A 17203-nucleotide genomic window follows, 5' to 3' on the forward strand; every position below is an offset into this window, starting at 1 on the left:
AAACTTGCCACTGTTGGAGACACAGACACAATATAATGCCTGAGTGGTTGTTTCTAATTAGCCAGATTTTCGCTTGGTGGGGGAATTCTCTATCATTTTCTGTAAGCTGCTCATCTGAACCATGAGTACTTATGTTCCTTACATTTATAATCCTAGTCACTGTACTTTAAAACTCCTAAATCATTATTCATTATTTCTTCACTGCTTCGTATGATGTATTTTGAGCCTTTTAAGGTCTGAATCTGACCTTTTGATTCTCAAACACAGGCTGAGACGGCGAAAAAGTAGGTCAACTGCAGAAATCTAACACTCATTTAGAAAGGTGGTCCAGAGAAACAGGGAGGAATTTGTGCTGACATTTGTCATCTCCAGGTGCAGACAATCTGAGACCACTTGCCCTCACCATCTAGAAAATGATGATACCCTATCTCAGTGGCTTTAGCTGTTCACAAGGAATTTTTAGAAAATGAAGCTTTTTGTGATACTTGAGAATAGCTATTTAAACTTCATCTGAATGTTGCAAACACAACCAGAGATGATTGGTTTGTGTAGGTGTGTTTGTTTGTCTGTGTTTGCACGCAGAGAGGAATCGTTAGCTATTAAATTCTTTTTCACTTTATCTATTTGAAATCAGTGTTTTTGCAGTAGTAGATTTAATAAACGAACGATATCAAACTTTTAGTACTAGAATAATTTTTGTATGTTCTGTGTAGAATTTGGCCCCCAAATATTCTTTTTTACCCTCAAATTTTGTATAGTAAGTTGTATAATTTGGATGAGTTTTCTTAAATTATCATATTTACTTCTATGCTCATGTCACTATTTGTACTTTTATTATTTTTTTTGCCATTTTTATTAGTTTTATTCCTTGATGAAAATTTGCCACATGTATATTCCTACCTCTTGAGAAAACATTCTACAATATAAAATTTATTTTATACTCTTCTAAATTACAATTAAAAAATTTCTAGTTGGAACTACCAGAGTCTAGCTTCTATCCAATATTCAATTTTGGGAACAGATATATTTTCTATCATTTGACTGTTACTCTTTTTATAATGTTTGAAAATAAGTATATATTCGTTGTTAGCTTTCACTTATTTTTCCTTCTCGTTCTGTGCCAGGTTGTTGTAAACGCTCTTTTAGGAGCCATTCCATCCATAATGAATGTACTTCTGGTCTGTCTGATCTTTTGGCTAATATTCAGTATCATGGGAGTGAATCTCTTTGCTGGCAAGTTCTACCATTGTATTAACTACACCACTGGAGAGATGTTTGACGTAAGCGTGGTCAACAACTACAGTGAATGTAAAGCCCTCATAGAAAGCAATCAAACTGCCAGGTGGAAAAATGTGAAAGTCAACTTTGATAACGTGGGACTGGGATATCTTTCTCTACTTCAAGTAGTAAGTTACCACCTTATTATTCTCTGTGATGTATAATTAAAATGAGTCTAGAATTCTTCTTCCCTACAATGAGAGAGCTCCTCACATCTGTTAGAATGACTATTATCAAAAAGAGGAAAGATAACAAGTTTCAGTGAGGATATGAAGAAAGGGGAATTCTTGCACACTGATGGTGAAAGTGTAAACGAGTGCAGCCATTGTAGAAACCAGTATGGACATTCCTCAGAAAATTAAAAATAGAACTACCATATGATTCCACAATTCCACTACTGGATATATACCCAAAGGACATATGTCAAAGAGATCTCTGCACTCCCATATTCATTGCAGCATTATTCACAATAGCCAACATACAAAAGCAACCCAAGTGTCCATCAATCAATGAATGAATAAAGAAAACGTGGTATGTAAACACAATTGAATACTATTCAGCCTTAAAAAATGAGGAAATCCTGTTATTTGAGACAACGTGAATAAACCTGGAGGACATTATGTTAAGTAAAATAAACCAGGCACAGAAATACAAATATCACATGATCTCATTTATATGTGGAAAGTCAAATTTATAGAAGTAGAGAGTAGACTGATGGTTGCCAGGGCTTAGGCTTGGTCTCAGTGGGAGGAGAGATGTTGGCCAAAGGTTACAGATTTCAGTTAGACAGGAAGAATAAGTTCTGGAGATCTGTTGTTCAATGTGGTGATTATAGTTAATAACAATGTATTGTATACTTGAAAAATCACTAAAGGAGTAAATTTTAAGTGTTCTCATCACAAAAAAACAGGTATGTGAGGTAATACATATATTAATTAGCTTGAGTTAGCTATTCCACAATGTATACATATTTCAAGACATCATGTTCTGCAGGATAAATATATTTCATTTTTATTTGTCAATTAAAAATAAATTTTTTAAAAAAAGCAATTAAAACAAAAATGCCGGTACTCTTTAGGAACACTATATAGATGCAATAAACTACATAAAATAAAATAAAATTTTTCTTTGTCCATGTTTGCAAATACTTCCTTAGGCCCATCTGCCTAGATTCTTTTTCAACAATTGCTGAACTGTCTTTTCTGCACCGTGTTGGAAACAAGATGGCTCTACAAAGTTTAGTCTCTCGGGCTATGTATTAGGTAGCTTTGTTACTGGGATTTCTATCTAGGTCTCTTTGTTTTCCCCCATCCCTACTCTGAGCATAATAGAGGTGCTGGTCCTGGGGTGGCTGGAAAGGTGTGTGGGGGGAGAGAGGGTAGGTTTCTGGATTCCTTCTCAAGTACCGGACGGTATCCAAACGCTTATCAAGTCTTCACCCACCAGCTTCACCACCACCATAACCAAACCCCCCACCTTCATGCCCTAACCTGGACTGCCATCCCATTTCCATCTTCCTGCCTACTGGTTGAACACTGATTGTTCTCTTGCAAATAAAAACCTTCCCATCAAGACTGTTACATTTGCTATAAATTCATAAGAATTCATTCAGCTCCTCAACTGACTACAGTATGTCCTATCCACTTGCTCCCTGAGGTGATCCATCTATGCAATGCCCAGCACTGTAGGAATGGTTAGGGGAGGGACAGAGCCTGTGACACTAAGGAACTGGAAAAACTTACAAGACTTTTATTTTCAGGATTACTGTGGCCACACAACAGAAAACAAATAGTTAAAAGAGTAAATTGCAGCTGAAAATGTTTGTTTTCAAATTAGGAAGATGCTTTTTCTCATAGAATAATTGCTTCAAAATAGTATGTTCAACAATATTAAGGAGATCTTCAAGACTAAACCCTCATGATTGGTGATAATACCATTTAGGAAAAAAATAAGTGGAAAAGAAAGCGTTAAAATCAAATAATGCAGCATACTTTTGAACTTGTCTCATGCTGGCAATATATACATGAAGTTCTTTTATCACATTTCATATTATAGTCTTGTAATCAAATCAGAGTCAAAAACTGCAGATATTTTTTGTGATAGCATATTGTTGTTATAGATCACAACTGAATTACAAATGTTGAATATACATATAAAGATGCAATGGAAGAATATAAAGTTGACATGTTTTCAATGCACATATTATAAAACAGTGCCCAAGGAAGTTAAATATTAACCTCAAACTTTTATATGTACTTGTATGTGAATTAATTGTGGTCAGTTACTCTAATACCTAAAATATTTCTAAAATTGTAATTTGAGGGAAAAAATTAAATGATGTGACTTTTTTACAGGCCACATTTAAGGGATGGATGGACATTATGTATGCAGCTGTTGACTCACGAAATGTAAGTCTATTTAGAAAGAAAATTTTTAAATTTGATTGAGTGAATATTACCACAGCACCGTAATTTAGTGATATTGTCGATAAAATACAACTATGGAACAATTTATAGAGCATGTCTATATTATAAAAATAAAATGTTTAGTCTTAACACTATTTCTTTCAAAATTTGATAGAATGTTTTTTTCATTCACTGTGAATCTTCAAACATGTCTTCTCCAGTATTTAGCATGACACCTGACACTTAAAAATTTATTCACCGTATTTGTAAAATGAGACGTTTTATTTTTAGCTCTGGTAGTCCTGGCCATTTGTGCATCACAAGCCCTCAGAGGCGGTTTTCTTCATCTGTCATAGATTTCCTCCAGTTCTGACCTTCCTTGTAATAGGAAGAACATGACTAATGGTGAAGGAAAAGTCAGGAAACAAAATAAACAAACAAAAAACATAATAGCGTTTTTCTCTGGAAGATGAGGCTATGTGGTAGAAGGGAGGGGCTTTCATAATCTACCTTACACACATCAGTATTCTTGAAAATTTTTCTACAATTTCCATTAATTTCTTACTATTTAATGAGGGAAGAAATGACAGTTTAGAAAAAATAGATTGATTTCTGGTACACCAGAGCATGGTAATTAAGTTCAAAATGCTATTTCCCTAGTACTAGCAACTAGTTTTCTGAATGAAGAATTCCTGAGGTGTTTTTTTTTTTCCACCTTATTAAAGAAGAAGGGAGGGAGAGAGAGAGCATGCATTCTAAAACTCTGCATTGTATCTCTGTAAGTGCTATCAAGAATCCCAGCTGTAAGATTTTTCTGAATAATAATAATTTATTATTTATTACTCTAAGGGTTTTCTTATGTTATTTCATTTAATACTAAATAACAACCTTATCATACAGGTGATACTAACTCCATTTTACCTTTGAAGTAAAGAGGCTTAACACATTAAGTGGTAGATCATGTTTCTGAACTCTGACTACAATCAGTGGGCTCATAACCACTGTCTACAGTAGTTTCCCACCACTATGATTAACTCATTCAAAGTTCTCTCCACCCTCCTATCAACAGTCTGCATGACATGCAACTTACTTTCAGTTTCTTCCTTAACAACTTAGTATACTCTAATTGATACAAAACTTCTTGTCATTCAAGCAAATTCAAAAGATAAAATTCGATTGGCCACTAGAATTATTAAAAGCTGTTGGCTCTTACCTTTATTAGACATCAGAGAAATGCAAATTAAATCAAAATGAGACATTACCTACACACCTACCAGATTAGCAATACTAAAACGTCTGACAATGCCAAGTGTTACCAAGGATAAAGAGCAATAAGAACTCTCATACAATACCCGTGGGAGAAAAATGGAGAAATATTCCTTTAAAAAGAGTTGGGCCTGGCTGGTCAGCTCAGTTGTTAGAGCACCATCTTGTAACACCAAGGTCGAGGGTTCGTATCTCCATTCCAGCCAGCCACCAAAAAATAAACAAAAAATAAAATTTTAAAAAAATAATAAAAATTAAATAGAAACAGTTGGGCACTATCACATTATTTGATAAAGTTTAAGATATTCTTTAACCCTGCAATTCTACTTTTAGCAATATATCCTATAGAATCTTGTGCACATGTATAGGATAATATATGCACAAGAATCAACATAACACTTTTTTTGCACTAGCAAAAAACTGGAAACAACTCAAAAGCAGTAGAAATGAACAAATAATTGAATTATATAGTGATGGAAATGAATGAATAAAGCCATAAACAACCATATAACATTGAGTTAAAGAAACTACACACATATTATGATTTTATTTATTTAAAGTTCAAATAGCAACAAAACTAAGCTTATTATTCAAGAATGCATACTTAGAAAATAATACATACTGGGCCGGCCCGGTGGTGCACTGCTACAGTGCGCCACTTGGGAGCGCGGCGGCGCTCCCGCCGAGGGTTCGGATCCCACATACAGACCGGCCGCTCACTGGCTGAGCAAGGTACGGGCGCAACACCGAGGGTTGAGATCCCGTTGCCGGTCCCGGTCCGGTACGGGCGCTACAGTGCGCCACTTGGGAGCGCGGCGGCGCTCCCGCCGAGGGTTCGGATCCCACATACAGACCGGCCGCTCACTGGCTGAGCAAGGTACGGGCGCAACACCGAGGGTTGAGATCCCGTTGCCGGTCCCGGTCCGGTACGGGCGCTACACTGAGGGTTGCGATCCGTTGCTGGTCACGAAAAAAGACAAAAAAAAAAGAAAAAAGAAAAAGAAAATACATACTTAGAAAATGCATACTAAAGAAAAAGCAAGGAAATAATTACCATAAAATTCAGGCTAATGATTACCTCTAGTAGGGATGGCAGAGTTCATGTTTGAGAAGGATACACTAAGGGTTTCTGAGGCCTTGACAATGTTCTGGGTTGTGAATTTCAGTTGTGAATTTCACTTAAGAAAAATAAATTATGTTTTACATTTATATGCTATACACTTTCTTGTATGTGTATTGCATGTAATTTTAAAAGGTTTAAAAATGTTACTTATATCTTTGTTCGCTGCACACATATACACATAATTAAAGTTTCATCAAAGAATAGGTAGTTTTACAACATTTCTGAAATTTTCTATTCTACTCTATTTCATTAGAAAAACATATTATGTTGGTCATAACCCTCTAAATTGATTTCACAACACAGTGGGTCATAACCTGCATCCATTATCAGCAGTGACTGATTAATTGAGTTGGTTAGAGCAATGTCCTCTGAGACCTGAGCAATAGATTATAACCAAAGCTCAAATCAAAAGTGAGCTGGGCAAGAGAGATTATCATTGTTAAAGAAACAGTGCCTACTGAACAGCATGGATCAACAGACTCATTTTCAGAAAAGATAAATCCTACTGACACTTATATGCACACATACATTAATGATTCCAGCCTACCTAAAAAAATGTGTGTAGAATATGTCAAACTACACTTAGCAATTACTACTGGACAGGCACTGTTCTAAGAACTTTTCATATATTAATACCCTTAACCTTCACACTACTCTGTGAGGTTTAGGTTTTATTATTGCCATTCTACAGATGAGGAAACTGAGTCAGAGAAAGTAAATCTCAAAGGTATTGAATAGTGTGATTCTAACATCCCTTCTGTAGGAAGAGGAAATCCTCAATTTGCATACTGTGCTGGGATCTTTGCTTACAAAGGAAAAGTACATTTATATTCTAGGCATTTTGGGGTGAAGTTATTTATAATTTTTCAGACTTTTCTATGAGTTATTTTATTTTCTCAAGTCAGTGAATAGTCTTGCAGTATTCTGCAACAATCATGTTAGATATAAAGGTTCATAAAAATTTGTTTAATGGTTGGTTTCTTTTCATTCCAGTGATTGAAACATGCTTAAAGAATTGAAAATTCACTGACGTGCTTTTTATGAAACAAGTATTACATCTAATGGTTATCATTCTTTGTATTTTGTAGGTAGAATTGCAACCCAAGTATGAAGACAACCTGTATATGTATCTTTATTTTGTCATTTTTATTATTTTTGGTTCCTTTTTTACCCTGAATCTTTTCATTGGTGTTATCATAGATAACTTCAACCAACAGAAAAAGAAGATAAGTATATTAAAACTTCATCTTTGCTCTAAAATGTGAACTAAATATGTCTCACTGTTTCCTTTAGGCTCCAAAATGCAATCACCAAAAGAAAAGAATATAAAATTTAGAAAACATTTTGAAAGATTGAATAACCTGTAAGTTTGTAAGTAATTGATAATTCAGGTAGAACGTTTTGATATTTCCAGTCAGGAAATATGACTAATATGTCATAATTTATATATTGAATATATGCACCTCCATAAATACAGGTTTTAGCAACATTAGAATATAATGTGGGAGCCAATTTTCACACTGTTACTAAGGTGTATTTTATAGCTATCAAAGAACATGTTTTTAACAAGTTTTGCTTTCATTTCTTTACTTTGGAGGTCAAGACATTTTTATGACGGAAGAACAGAAGAAATACTACAATGCAATGAAAAAACTGGGTTCAAAGAAACCACAAAAACCCATACCTCGACCTGCTGTAAGAATAGCATACTTTCATTGCCAGTTAAAGCTATGTTATCTGTCACTTTCACAGCCAAAATTGCTAGAAACCAGTATTTTTGTGAATTTGTAACACAAAGTTTTTACCTTAATATGACTAGCTAACTTAAATAGCCTGAATACATGTATTTAATATATACATAACATATATATTATATAACACAGCATACTTTATACGTAAACATAAAAAATATATATAAAATTTTTTCAGATTTAAATACCAATAGTATCACACAGAATCGATGTCTTTCAGGAGCTTCTAATAACAAAGAGAAGAAAATACGCACATATATACATAATGTGGAAATACTGACTGTTCTCCAAGTGCAGTAGGGACTGATTGGAATAATAGGTACATCTCAATATATGCCCCATTTTCTGTCCAACTATGCAGATTGAATTGAATCATTAATGGCACAGGTCACAGGTTTCGTTTTTTCTGGTTAAAAAAAAAATAGCCAAAACTCATACTCATATTTTTTTCTACTATCCTGCCCCAAATGAGAAGATATCATGCTTTTCATGACTTCTAATTGTATATTTGACAATGACTGCTGGTTCTGTTTGGCTGCTGTAGGGAATTGCTGTCAGGAGAGTAACTGAGTTCCTCCAGCACTCCTGCAGGAATAGTTCAGACATTAAGTCTCAAAATCCTCCCCCATGGTATACGTGGTGTAAGGCGATCCAGTGTTGCCAGGAATCTTGATTCTATGAATCCATTGGTGACAATATAAAACTGGCTATGATCACGTGTTTAGTTTGTGAGTCAGTCAATAGCTCAAAGAAAGTGGATAGCTATATTAGATAAAACTTAAGGAATATGCCATTTGAACCTAGTCTTTGAAAAATAATACAATTTGAATGGATGGAAAGAAACACAGAAGACATTCCCTATATGAAAAATGTGTACCCCAAAGCCACGGAAATAAATATATCAGTAGAGAATAGTAATGTACTTGAATGAGCAAGTTGTAGACACAAGGGTTTCTGGATTAAATGAATCAAGGTTGCATGAGTATGAAGAAATTGGTCTTAATTAAGCAACACACATTCGTTGCAATATGGAGAAAAAAGAGAATGGAGTTATGTATGAAAAGGATGTGGAAATCAAGATAACATGAAGTGCAAAAGGAAGTAGAAGAGTTTCTGTACACTGATTGACTTCAATAGTCTCAAAAAGGAGTAAGAATAGAGACCAAGAAAATAGCAAATTTCTGAGAAGTCTGGAATTTTCCTGGGAGCAAGTGAGGGACAAAGGATTGCTAACTGTCATTAAGGGCCAAGATGAAGTTAGAGAATATAAATCTTTGGTGAACGAGGTCTTCAGGGTTACACGGCTTCTTTCAGCATAGTCTCCACCCTAGGGTTTAATTGGAGAGCAATCAGTGACTCAGGATTGGAGTTGTACATTGAGGTATCCCATTGGAAAACTACATGAGCAGGAAATCTAAGGAGCTTTTTATTAATTATGCTGATATGACAATAAAGATCGAATTTCTGCTTTTAGTGTATTTTGAACTTACTACAACCTAGGGGTTGTATCTGTGAGGAAAATGGCACTACTCAGCCCTTGAGGAGACTCCAAACAAGTGGAAGACAAAGAAAATTAAAATTAAACAAATAAGAGAAAGTAATATGCAATACAATGTCATAAATTTTATGATAGATTAAAGCACAAAGTTTTCTGAGAGCACAGAGTGCTTAAAACTTAAAACTGAGTTAGAACTCACCAGACAGAGCAGGGGCGGAGGAATGTGTTTTAGACAGAGGGGTCTGATAAGCAACGTAAAATGATATTGTAGAACCTGAGTATTTTAATAAGAGTGGTAGGTAGGAAGTGTCAGAAAGGAAGAAACAAGCGGAATATAGCAGACTTGGAAAGGTAGACTTACAGTAAATAAGAACGAGGAAGGAAGGGTTGGAACTGCAGTCAGACACGTTTATTAGGTTGAAGGAGGCCCTGGGAGGACAGACCCAGCTGCAGCAATAGAAATCCAGTCCAGCAGGCCAACTTTGTATTTAGAGAAAAGAGCAAAACAAAATAGAACAGGTGGTGTTTGATGTCCAAGAATTTCAATTGGAAGCAACAGAAGCCTCACAAGATGGAGACAGCAGAACACTAGTATGGAGAATCCAAACCAATAAAAATATCAGGATCTGGGAAAGCAAGTCATTAAATGTACAGGTTGCAGAGCATCAGTTGTCCTAGTTGAGAAGGTAGAGAAAGACAGCCTAACAGAGGTTAAGTGAAGACCCAAGCCCTAGAGCGTCAGTAATTCTGAGAAACAGGCAAAATGGGGCAAAACAGGATCCAACGACCAGAGCTTGTTTACAAGTTAATAACTTAATTTCACAAGAAGACATTAAGCCAGTTAGTACTGGAAATAATTTCAAGTTGATTATGGCAAAGGTTGAATATCTGAATTGTAAACTATAACTTTTTAAAGATAATTTTATTCTTACAGAGTTACCCCATATAATCTTCACCCAGCTTTCCTTTATTTTAACATCATTATACATAACCATAGATCCGTTATCAAAACTAAGAAATTAACTTTGGTACAAGACTGTTAAATAAAATACAGAACTTAATTGGATTTCACCAGTTTTTCCACTAATGTCCTTTTTCTTGAACTATAATTTTAAAAATATTTTCGCAACTGAACTTTAAGATGGAGTTTAAGATGCTGTGGCTTTGGTGGTAGAATATAAAGGCAGAAACTAATGTATATACATATATATATATATGAATGAGAGGAAAATCTGGAGAAGTATTTAAGTATTTGTTTATTAGTTCTTTAAGGTGAGGCACCAGCAGCAGCAGACACCAAAAAAAAAAAAAAAAAGAGGTCTTCTCTCTCCACAGAGCACACTCCACACACTCCAGAGTAATAGAAAAAGCATCTGATTTACAATAATATGGGAGGACTTGATCACACCTGTCTCAGTACTGAACAGATCATCTAGGCAATAAGCCAACAGAGGAACAATTCGTCTATCAAATGGAGAGAACAAATGTATGGCTATTAGAAGTGGGGAGAGGGAAAGGGAAGTGAGAAGGGGAGGAAGGGGAGAGATTGGATAAGGGGCATAAAGAATAAGTATGATTTGTAACAATGAATAAGCTAATTTAAAAAATAAAGTTAATTTTAATACCTACCTACCCCCAACACATGGGATAAAAAGATTTCCTATAGTGGCAAATAACTACTGACTGTCCATCATACACATGATGATGTTCTGGGCACTGAGAAATAATAGGTAGTTCTTAACGTATAGTCAATTTATAAAATCTGGCATCATGAATAGTATAAATAAAACAAATACGTTAGAAAAGAGTTGGATATTCCAATATATAAAATTTTCTTCCAAGTATAAAACAAACATGGTGTGTTTTTATGAAAGCTACATTTCCATATTGCTCTGTTAAAATAAGTTGTTAGATTATTTTTTTTAATTTCTAAATGAGCTTTTATATATAATTTTTTCCAGAACAAATTCCAAGGAATGGTCTTTGATTTTGTAACCAAACAAGTCTTTGATATCAGCATCATGATTCTTATCTGCCTCAACATGGTCACAATGATGGTAGAAACTGATGACCAGAGTCAAGAAATGACAAACATTCTGTACTGGATTAACCTGGTGTTTATTGTTCTGTTCACTGGAGAATGTGTGTTGAAACTGATCTCTCTTCGTTATTACTATTTCACCATCGGATGGAATATTTTTGATTTTGTGGTGGTCATTCTCTCCATTGTAGGTAAGAAGAGGTGCTTGTACTCAATTAAGGAATTTAGTAGTGAAAATTTGTTTTAAAACTTTAGAGGTGTTTTTCACTAATATTTCTTATTCGTTTCAAACTTTCAAATAAAAATCTAATACTCCATTATTCAGTTTGTCATTTCTCTGATTGCATGCTGTGCATGAAATGATGGTGTAAAAACAATTATGATTTTCAGCTTTCGTTTATAATATCTCATTTCACAAAACAATAACTGCACCTTTGGCATAATACTCCTGTACTCAGTTATACTCCTGTGGCATAGACAAGTATTGCTTTGAATAAACAACACACACACACACACACACACACACACACACACTCACACAAATCATTACCAGTAGTCACATAACCCATAAATATGATCTTTTTGATAATTGGAATAATGTGTATGTGCATTTAAATACATAGTCACACATATATAAGCTTCATGTTACCTCTGGGTTCAGTTTTCTATGGCATGTAATATTCCTTTTTAGAAGTAGACATTTTGTTCCAAAATCCAAAACAGATTCATTATCATCAATATATATTAAATGTTTATGTGTAAGATATTAAATGAGGTGCAGAATTAAATAAAAGAAGATTTAAGACAAGGGTCTGCCTGTTTGAAGAAAGGGAGCGTATACACGGAGAGAAAAATGTTACCAGTATTTATACTACTTTCTCTGGTGGAAAAGAACATTGTAACAATGTGATCGTCACATCAGTGCTATGAGGCAGTAATACAGTCATTAAGAGATGACTGTATTGAGGGTCATAACGATCTAATCTAGGGCTTCCTTATTTCCTCTACTTTCCAGCTCTGTGAACTAGAGAAAGTTACCTCAGCCCTCCAATCCTTGGTTTTCCAGGGAATATTTCTGTAAACTATTGTTGTGAGGATTAAATTAGGTTATGCAAGTGAATGTATTTAGCACTGTGCCCAGCATGAAGAAGACTCAGTAAATGATAAATTTAACACCAAACTCAACAGCAACAAAATTGCTATATTGCCATTTAGTGACGTATAAAATCCAAGAGTCAGGATTCAGTCCCAAGTGTGCCTGTCTCCAAAGCCTGTATTTCCTCCTGCACATCATTCTGCCTCCTCCCAAATAAAATAGAATCACAACCATCTCAGAAGGATAAGAACTCTCCATATTTCTGATCCAAAGTCACATGTCTTATCCTTTAGATCTTACACAAATTCTAGGACACTAATTTTGGAAATATAAATCCATTTCTGTGTTTGATTGCTGTATATTTTGTTATATCTTTAAGCCTTCAGTGATTAAATCATTCTTTTGATAGATGCTTTTCTTGAACTAGAAAAAAATGACCATTAATGTCCTCATTTAGTATAAAGATGTTAATGCTGTAACACCAAACATACCAAACAGTTTTATTTTGTGGAACAAATATTACAGATTATTTTCATACACACACACACACACACACACACACACATACCTAATTCTCATGTCTACATTTTGTAAAATTAGGTAGTGATTATCTTATAATGTAAAATGTATTTCCTGCTATTAACTATAACATTATTTTTGTTGTTTATTGTTTTTTCACAGGAATGTTTCTTGCTGAGCTGATAGAAAAGTATTTTGTGTCCCCTACCCTGTTCCGTGTGATCCGTCTTGCCAGGATCGGCCGAATCCTCCGTCTGATCAAAGGAGCAAAGGGCATCCGCACGCTGCTCTTTGCTTTGATGATGTCCCTCCCCGCCTTGTTCAACATCGGCCTCCTGCTCTTCCTGGTCATGTTCATCTACGCCATCTTTGGGATGTCCAACTTTGCCTATGTCAAGAGGGAGGTTGGAATTGATGACATGTTCAACTTTGAGACCTTTGGCAACAGCATGATCTGCCTGTTCCAAATTACCACCTCTGCTGGCTGGGATGGGTTGCTAGCACCTATTCTCAACAGTGGACCTCCAGACTGTGACCCTGAAAAAGATCACCCTGGAAGCTCAGTTAAGGGAGACTGTGGGAACCCATCTGTTGGGATTTTCTTTTTTGTCAGTTACATCATCATATCCTTCCTGGTTGTGGTGAACATGTACATTGCAGTCATCCTGGAGAACTTCAGTGTTGCCACTGAAGAGAGTGCAGAGCCCCTGAGTGAGGATGACTTTGAGATGTTCTATGAGGTTTGGGAGAAGTTTGATCCTGATGCAACCCAGTTCATAGAGTTTGCCAAGCTCTCGGATTTTGCAGATGCCCTGGATCCTCCTCTTCTCATAGCAAAACCAAACAAAGTCCAGCTCATTGCCATGGATCTGCCCATGGTCAGTGGTGACCGGATCCATTGTCTTGACATCCTATTTGCCTTTACAAAGCGTGTTTTGGGTGAGAGTGGAGAGATGGATGCCCTTCGAATACAGATGGAAGAGCGGTTCATGGCATCGAACCCCTCCAAAGTCTCTTATGAGCCCATTACAACCACTTTGAAACGCAAACAAGAGGAGGTGTCTGCTATCATTATCCAGAGGGCTTACAGACGCTACCTCCTGAAACAAAAAGTTAAGAAAGTTTCAAGTATATATAAGAAAGACAAAGGCAAAGAATGTGATGGAACACCTATCAAAGAAGATACCCTCATTGATAAACTAAATGAAAATTCAACTCCAGAGAAGACGGATATGACACCTTCCACCACTTCTCCACCATCGTATGATAGTGTAACCAAACCAGAAAAAGAAAAATTTGAAAAAGACAAATCAGAAAAGGAAGACAAAGGGAAAGATATCAGGGAAAGTAAAAAGTAAAAAAAAAAAAAAAAAACAAAGAATATTCCATTTTGTGATCAATTGTTTACAGCCTGTGATGGTGATGTATTTGTGTCAACAGGACTCCCACAGGAGGTCTATGCCAAACTGACTGTTTTTACAAATGCATACTTCAGGTCAGTGCCTATAACAAGACAGGGACCTCTGGTCGGCAGACTGGGACTCAATAAACCAGAGAAACAACATCGCCAGGAGGTTTCTGTTTTCACAACCAGCTGACACTGCTGAAGAGCAGAGATGTAATGGCTACTCAGACTATAGGAACCAATTTAAAGGGGGAGGGAAGTTAAACTTTTGTGTAAATTCAACATGTGACACTTGATAATAGTAATTGTCACCACTGTTTATGTTTTAACTGCCACGCCTGCCATATTTGTACAAAATGTGTGCTGTGAATTTATCACTTTTTTTTATTTTTAACTCACAGGTTGTTTACTATTATATGTGACTATTTTTGTAAATGGGTTTATGTTTGGGGAGAGGGATAAAAAGGGAGGGAATTCAACATTTCTCTATTGTATAACTGGATATATTTTAAATGAAGGCATGCTGCAATTCACATTCATACGTGAAAAAAATCACATCACAAAAGGAAAGAGTTTACTTCTTGTTTCAGGATGTTTTTAGATTTTTGAGGTGCTTAAATAGCTATTCATACTTTTAAGGTGTCTCATCCAGAAAAATTTTAATGTGCCTGTAAATGTTCCATAGAATCACAAGCATTAAAGACTTGTTTTATTTTTACATACCCATTATATGTACATGTATATATGTATATATGTATATGTGCGTGTATATACATATATATGTATACACACACATGCACACTCACAGATACACCTATACCATTACATACTCATTCAGAGTCCCAGCAGCATGACTATAACATTTTTAATAAGTGTCCTTTGGCATAAAATAAAAGTATCCTAGCAGTCCTTTCTAAGAAACCTGAATTGACCAAAAAGCATTCCCATCACCACATTATAGAATTAATTCTGCTTTTTCCTGCAGTATTGTTTAGCCATCTTCTGCTCTTGGTAAGGTTGACATAGTATGTGTCAATTTAAAAAATAAAAGTCTGTTCTGTAAATAGTAATTTTACCCAGTGGTGCATGTTTGAGCAAACAAAAATGAAGATTTCTGCACAGTATTTATTGCATCAAATATGTACCACAGTAAGTATAGTTTGCAAGCTTTCAACAGGTAATATGGTGTAATTGGTTCCATTATAGTTTGAAGCTGTTACTGCTGCATGTTTATCTTTCCTATGCTGCTGTATCTTACTCCTTCCACTGTTCAGAAGTCTAATATGGAAAGCCATCTGTCAGTGGCAAAGTGAAGCAAATCGTTCTACCAAGACCTCATTCTTCATGTCATTAAGCAATAGGTTGCAGCAAACAATGAAGAGCTTCTTGCTTTTTATTCTTCCAATCTTAACTGAATACTGGTGAAAAGCCCGACTGTACAAACATGTTGCAAGCTGCTTAAATCTGTTGAAAATATATGGTTAGAGTTTTCTAAGAAAATATAAATACTGTAAAAAAAGTTCATTTTATTTTATTTTTCAGCCTTTTGTACATAAAATGGGAAATTAAAAGTATCTTCAGGTTGATGTCACGGTCACTATTGTTAGTTTCTATCCTGGCACTTTTAAATTAAAGCACTTCTAAAAAATAAGAAACAAGGATCAAGATGCAGTGTAGGTTTCTGCTTTTTTATTAGTACTGTAAACTTGCACACATTTCAATGTGAAACAAATCTCAGACTGAGTCCAATGTTTATTTGCTTTCAATAGTAATGCCTTACCATCAAAAGAAGCCTAAGGAAAAATCAGTCAATATTCTTGGCATTGCTTGAATCAGATGTTTCCACCTAGTCTTTTTATTCAGTAGTCATCAGTCTTTTCCAATGTTTGTTTACACAGATAGACCTTATTCTTACTGACCCATATGGCACTAGAACTGTATCAGATGTGATATGGGATCCAAACTTTTTTTTTTCTTTCCCACAAAATCAGGTAGTGAAGTTATATTACCAGTTACTACAAAGTATTTTGTGTTTCACAAGCAACATCAAACGTAGATTCTTTATACTAAAGCTATTGACTTGTAGTGTGTTGGTGAAATGCATGCAGGAAAATGCTATTACCATAAAGAACGGTAAACCACATTACAATCAAGCCAAAAGAATAAAGGTTTTGCTTTTGTTTTTGTATTTAATTGTTCTGTCTTTGTTTCTATTTTGAAATGCCATTTAACGGCAAATTTCCATCATGTAAAAATAATCTATCTGAAAAGAATAAATGTAAAAAATACACATTAAATATAACAATTCATCTTTAAATTTTTTCATGGAATGGAATTAAGAAGAGTGTATTGGGTAAATGGTTTTAATATTGGCTAAAAACCTAGATATGGTATCAGGTAGAGTAGTGGAGAGTTACAAAAATGAATAAAAAATTGACTAACATTTTAGGTTGTGTATCCTTTCTCCTTCCTGTGTACCTATTGTTCTGTTTTTCACTTTTCTGTTTCAATTCCTTCACTATGAACTCTTGATTACTTCTCTATTTACGCTCCCATACCTTCCTGGCACTGCCGGTATTTTTCACTCAAGATATTTTCCTTGTCTCTTTTCTATTCACCAAATGTCTTGTTTATTATAGTCTGTAGACAACCACTCTGTGCACTTAGATACCTAATAATTTGCTGTCACTGTATAAAGTTCATATAACATCTCCATATTCATTTCTACAATTTCCTTAACAAACTCTCTAACAAAGTTTAGCCCTCAACTCTTCATAATATATGAACAACACTCCCAGATGTCACAGATTTGGTTTTTCCT

General features: G+C 35.1%; 1 protein-coding gene across 3 annotated transcripts in view; it reads left to right on the top strand.

Moving 5' to 3' along the window:
- SCN2A (sodium channel, voltage-gated, type II, alpha subunit) overlaps positions 1-16830 on the top strand; it is a 139547-nt gene extending 122717 nt beyond the window's left edge. For all 3 annotated transcript variants that reach the window (XM_008584498.1, XM_008584440.1, XM_008584563.1), the window contains exons 22-27: positions 1125-1406; positions 3633-3686; positions 7161-7298; positions 7663-7767; positions 11283-11553; positions 13140-16830. In XM_008584498.1, the coding sequence (XP_008582720.1) occupies positions 1125-1406; positions 3633-3686; positions 7161-7298; positions 7663-7767; positions 11283-11553; positions 13140-14335 (2046 nt within the window). In that variant the 3' untranslated portion in view covers positions 14336-16830. The remainder of the gene's footprint in view (positions 1-1124; positions 1407-3632; positions 3687-7160; positions 7299-7662; positions 7768-11282; positions 11554-13139) is intronic.
- Positions 16831-17203: the final 373 nt, after the last annotated feature.

Source organism: Galeopterus variegatus, unplaced genomic scaffold, assembly GCF_000696425.1.
Source record: "Galeopterus variegatus unplaced genomic scaffold, G_variegatus-3.0.2 Scaffold9, whole genome shotgun sequence".
NCBI lineage: Eukaryota > Metazoa > Chordata > Mammalia > Dermoptera > Cynocephalidae > Galeopterus > Galeopterus variegatus.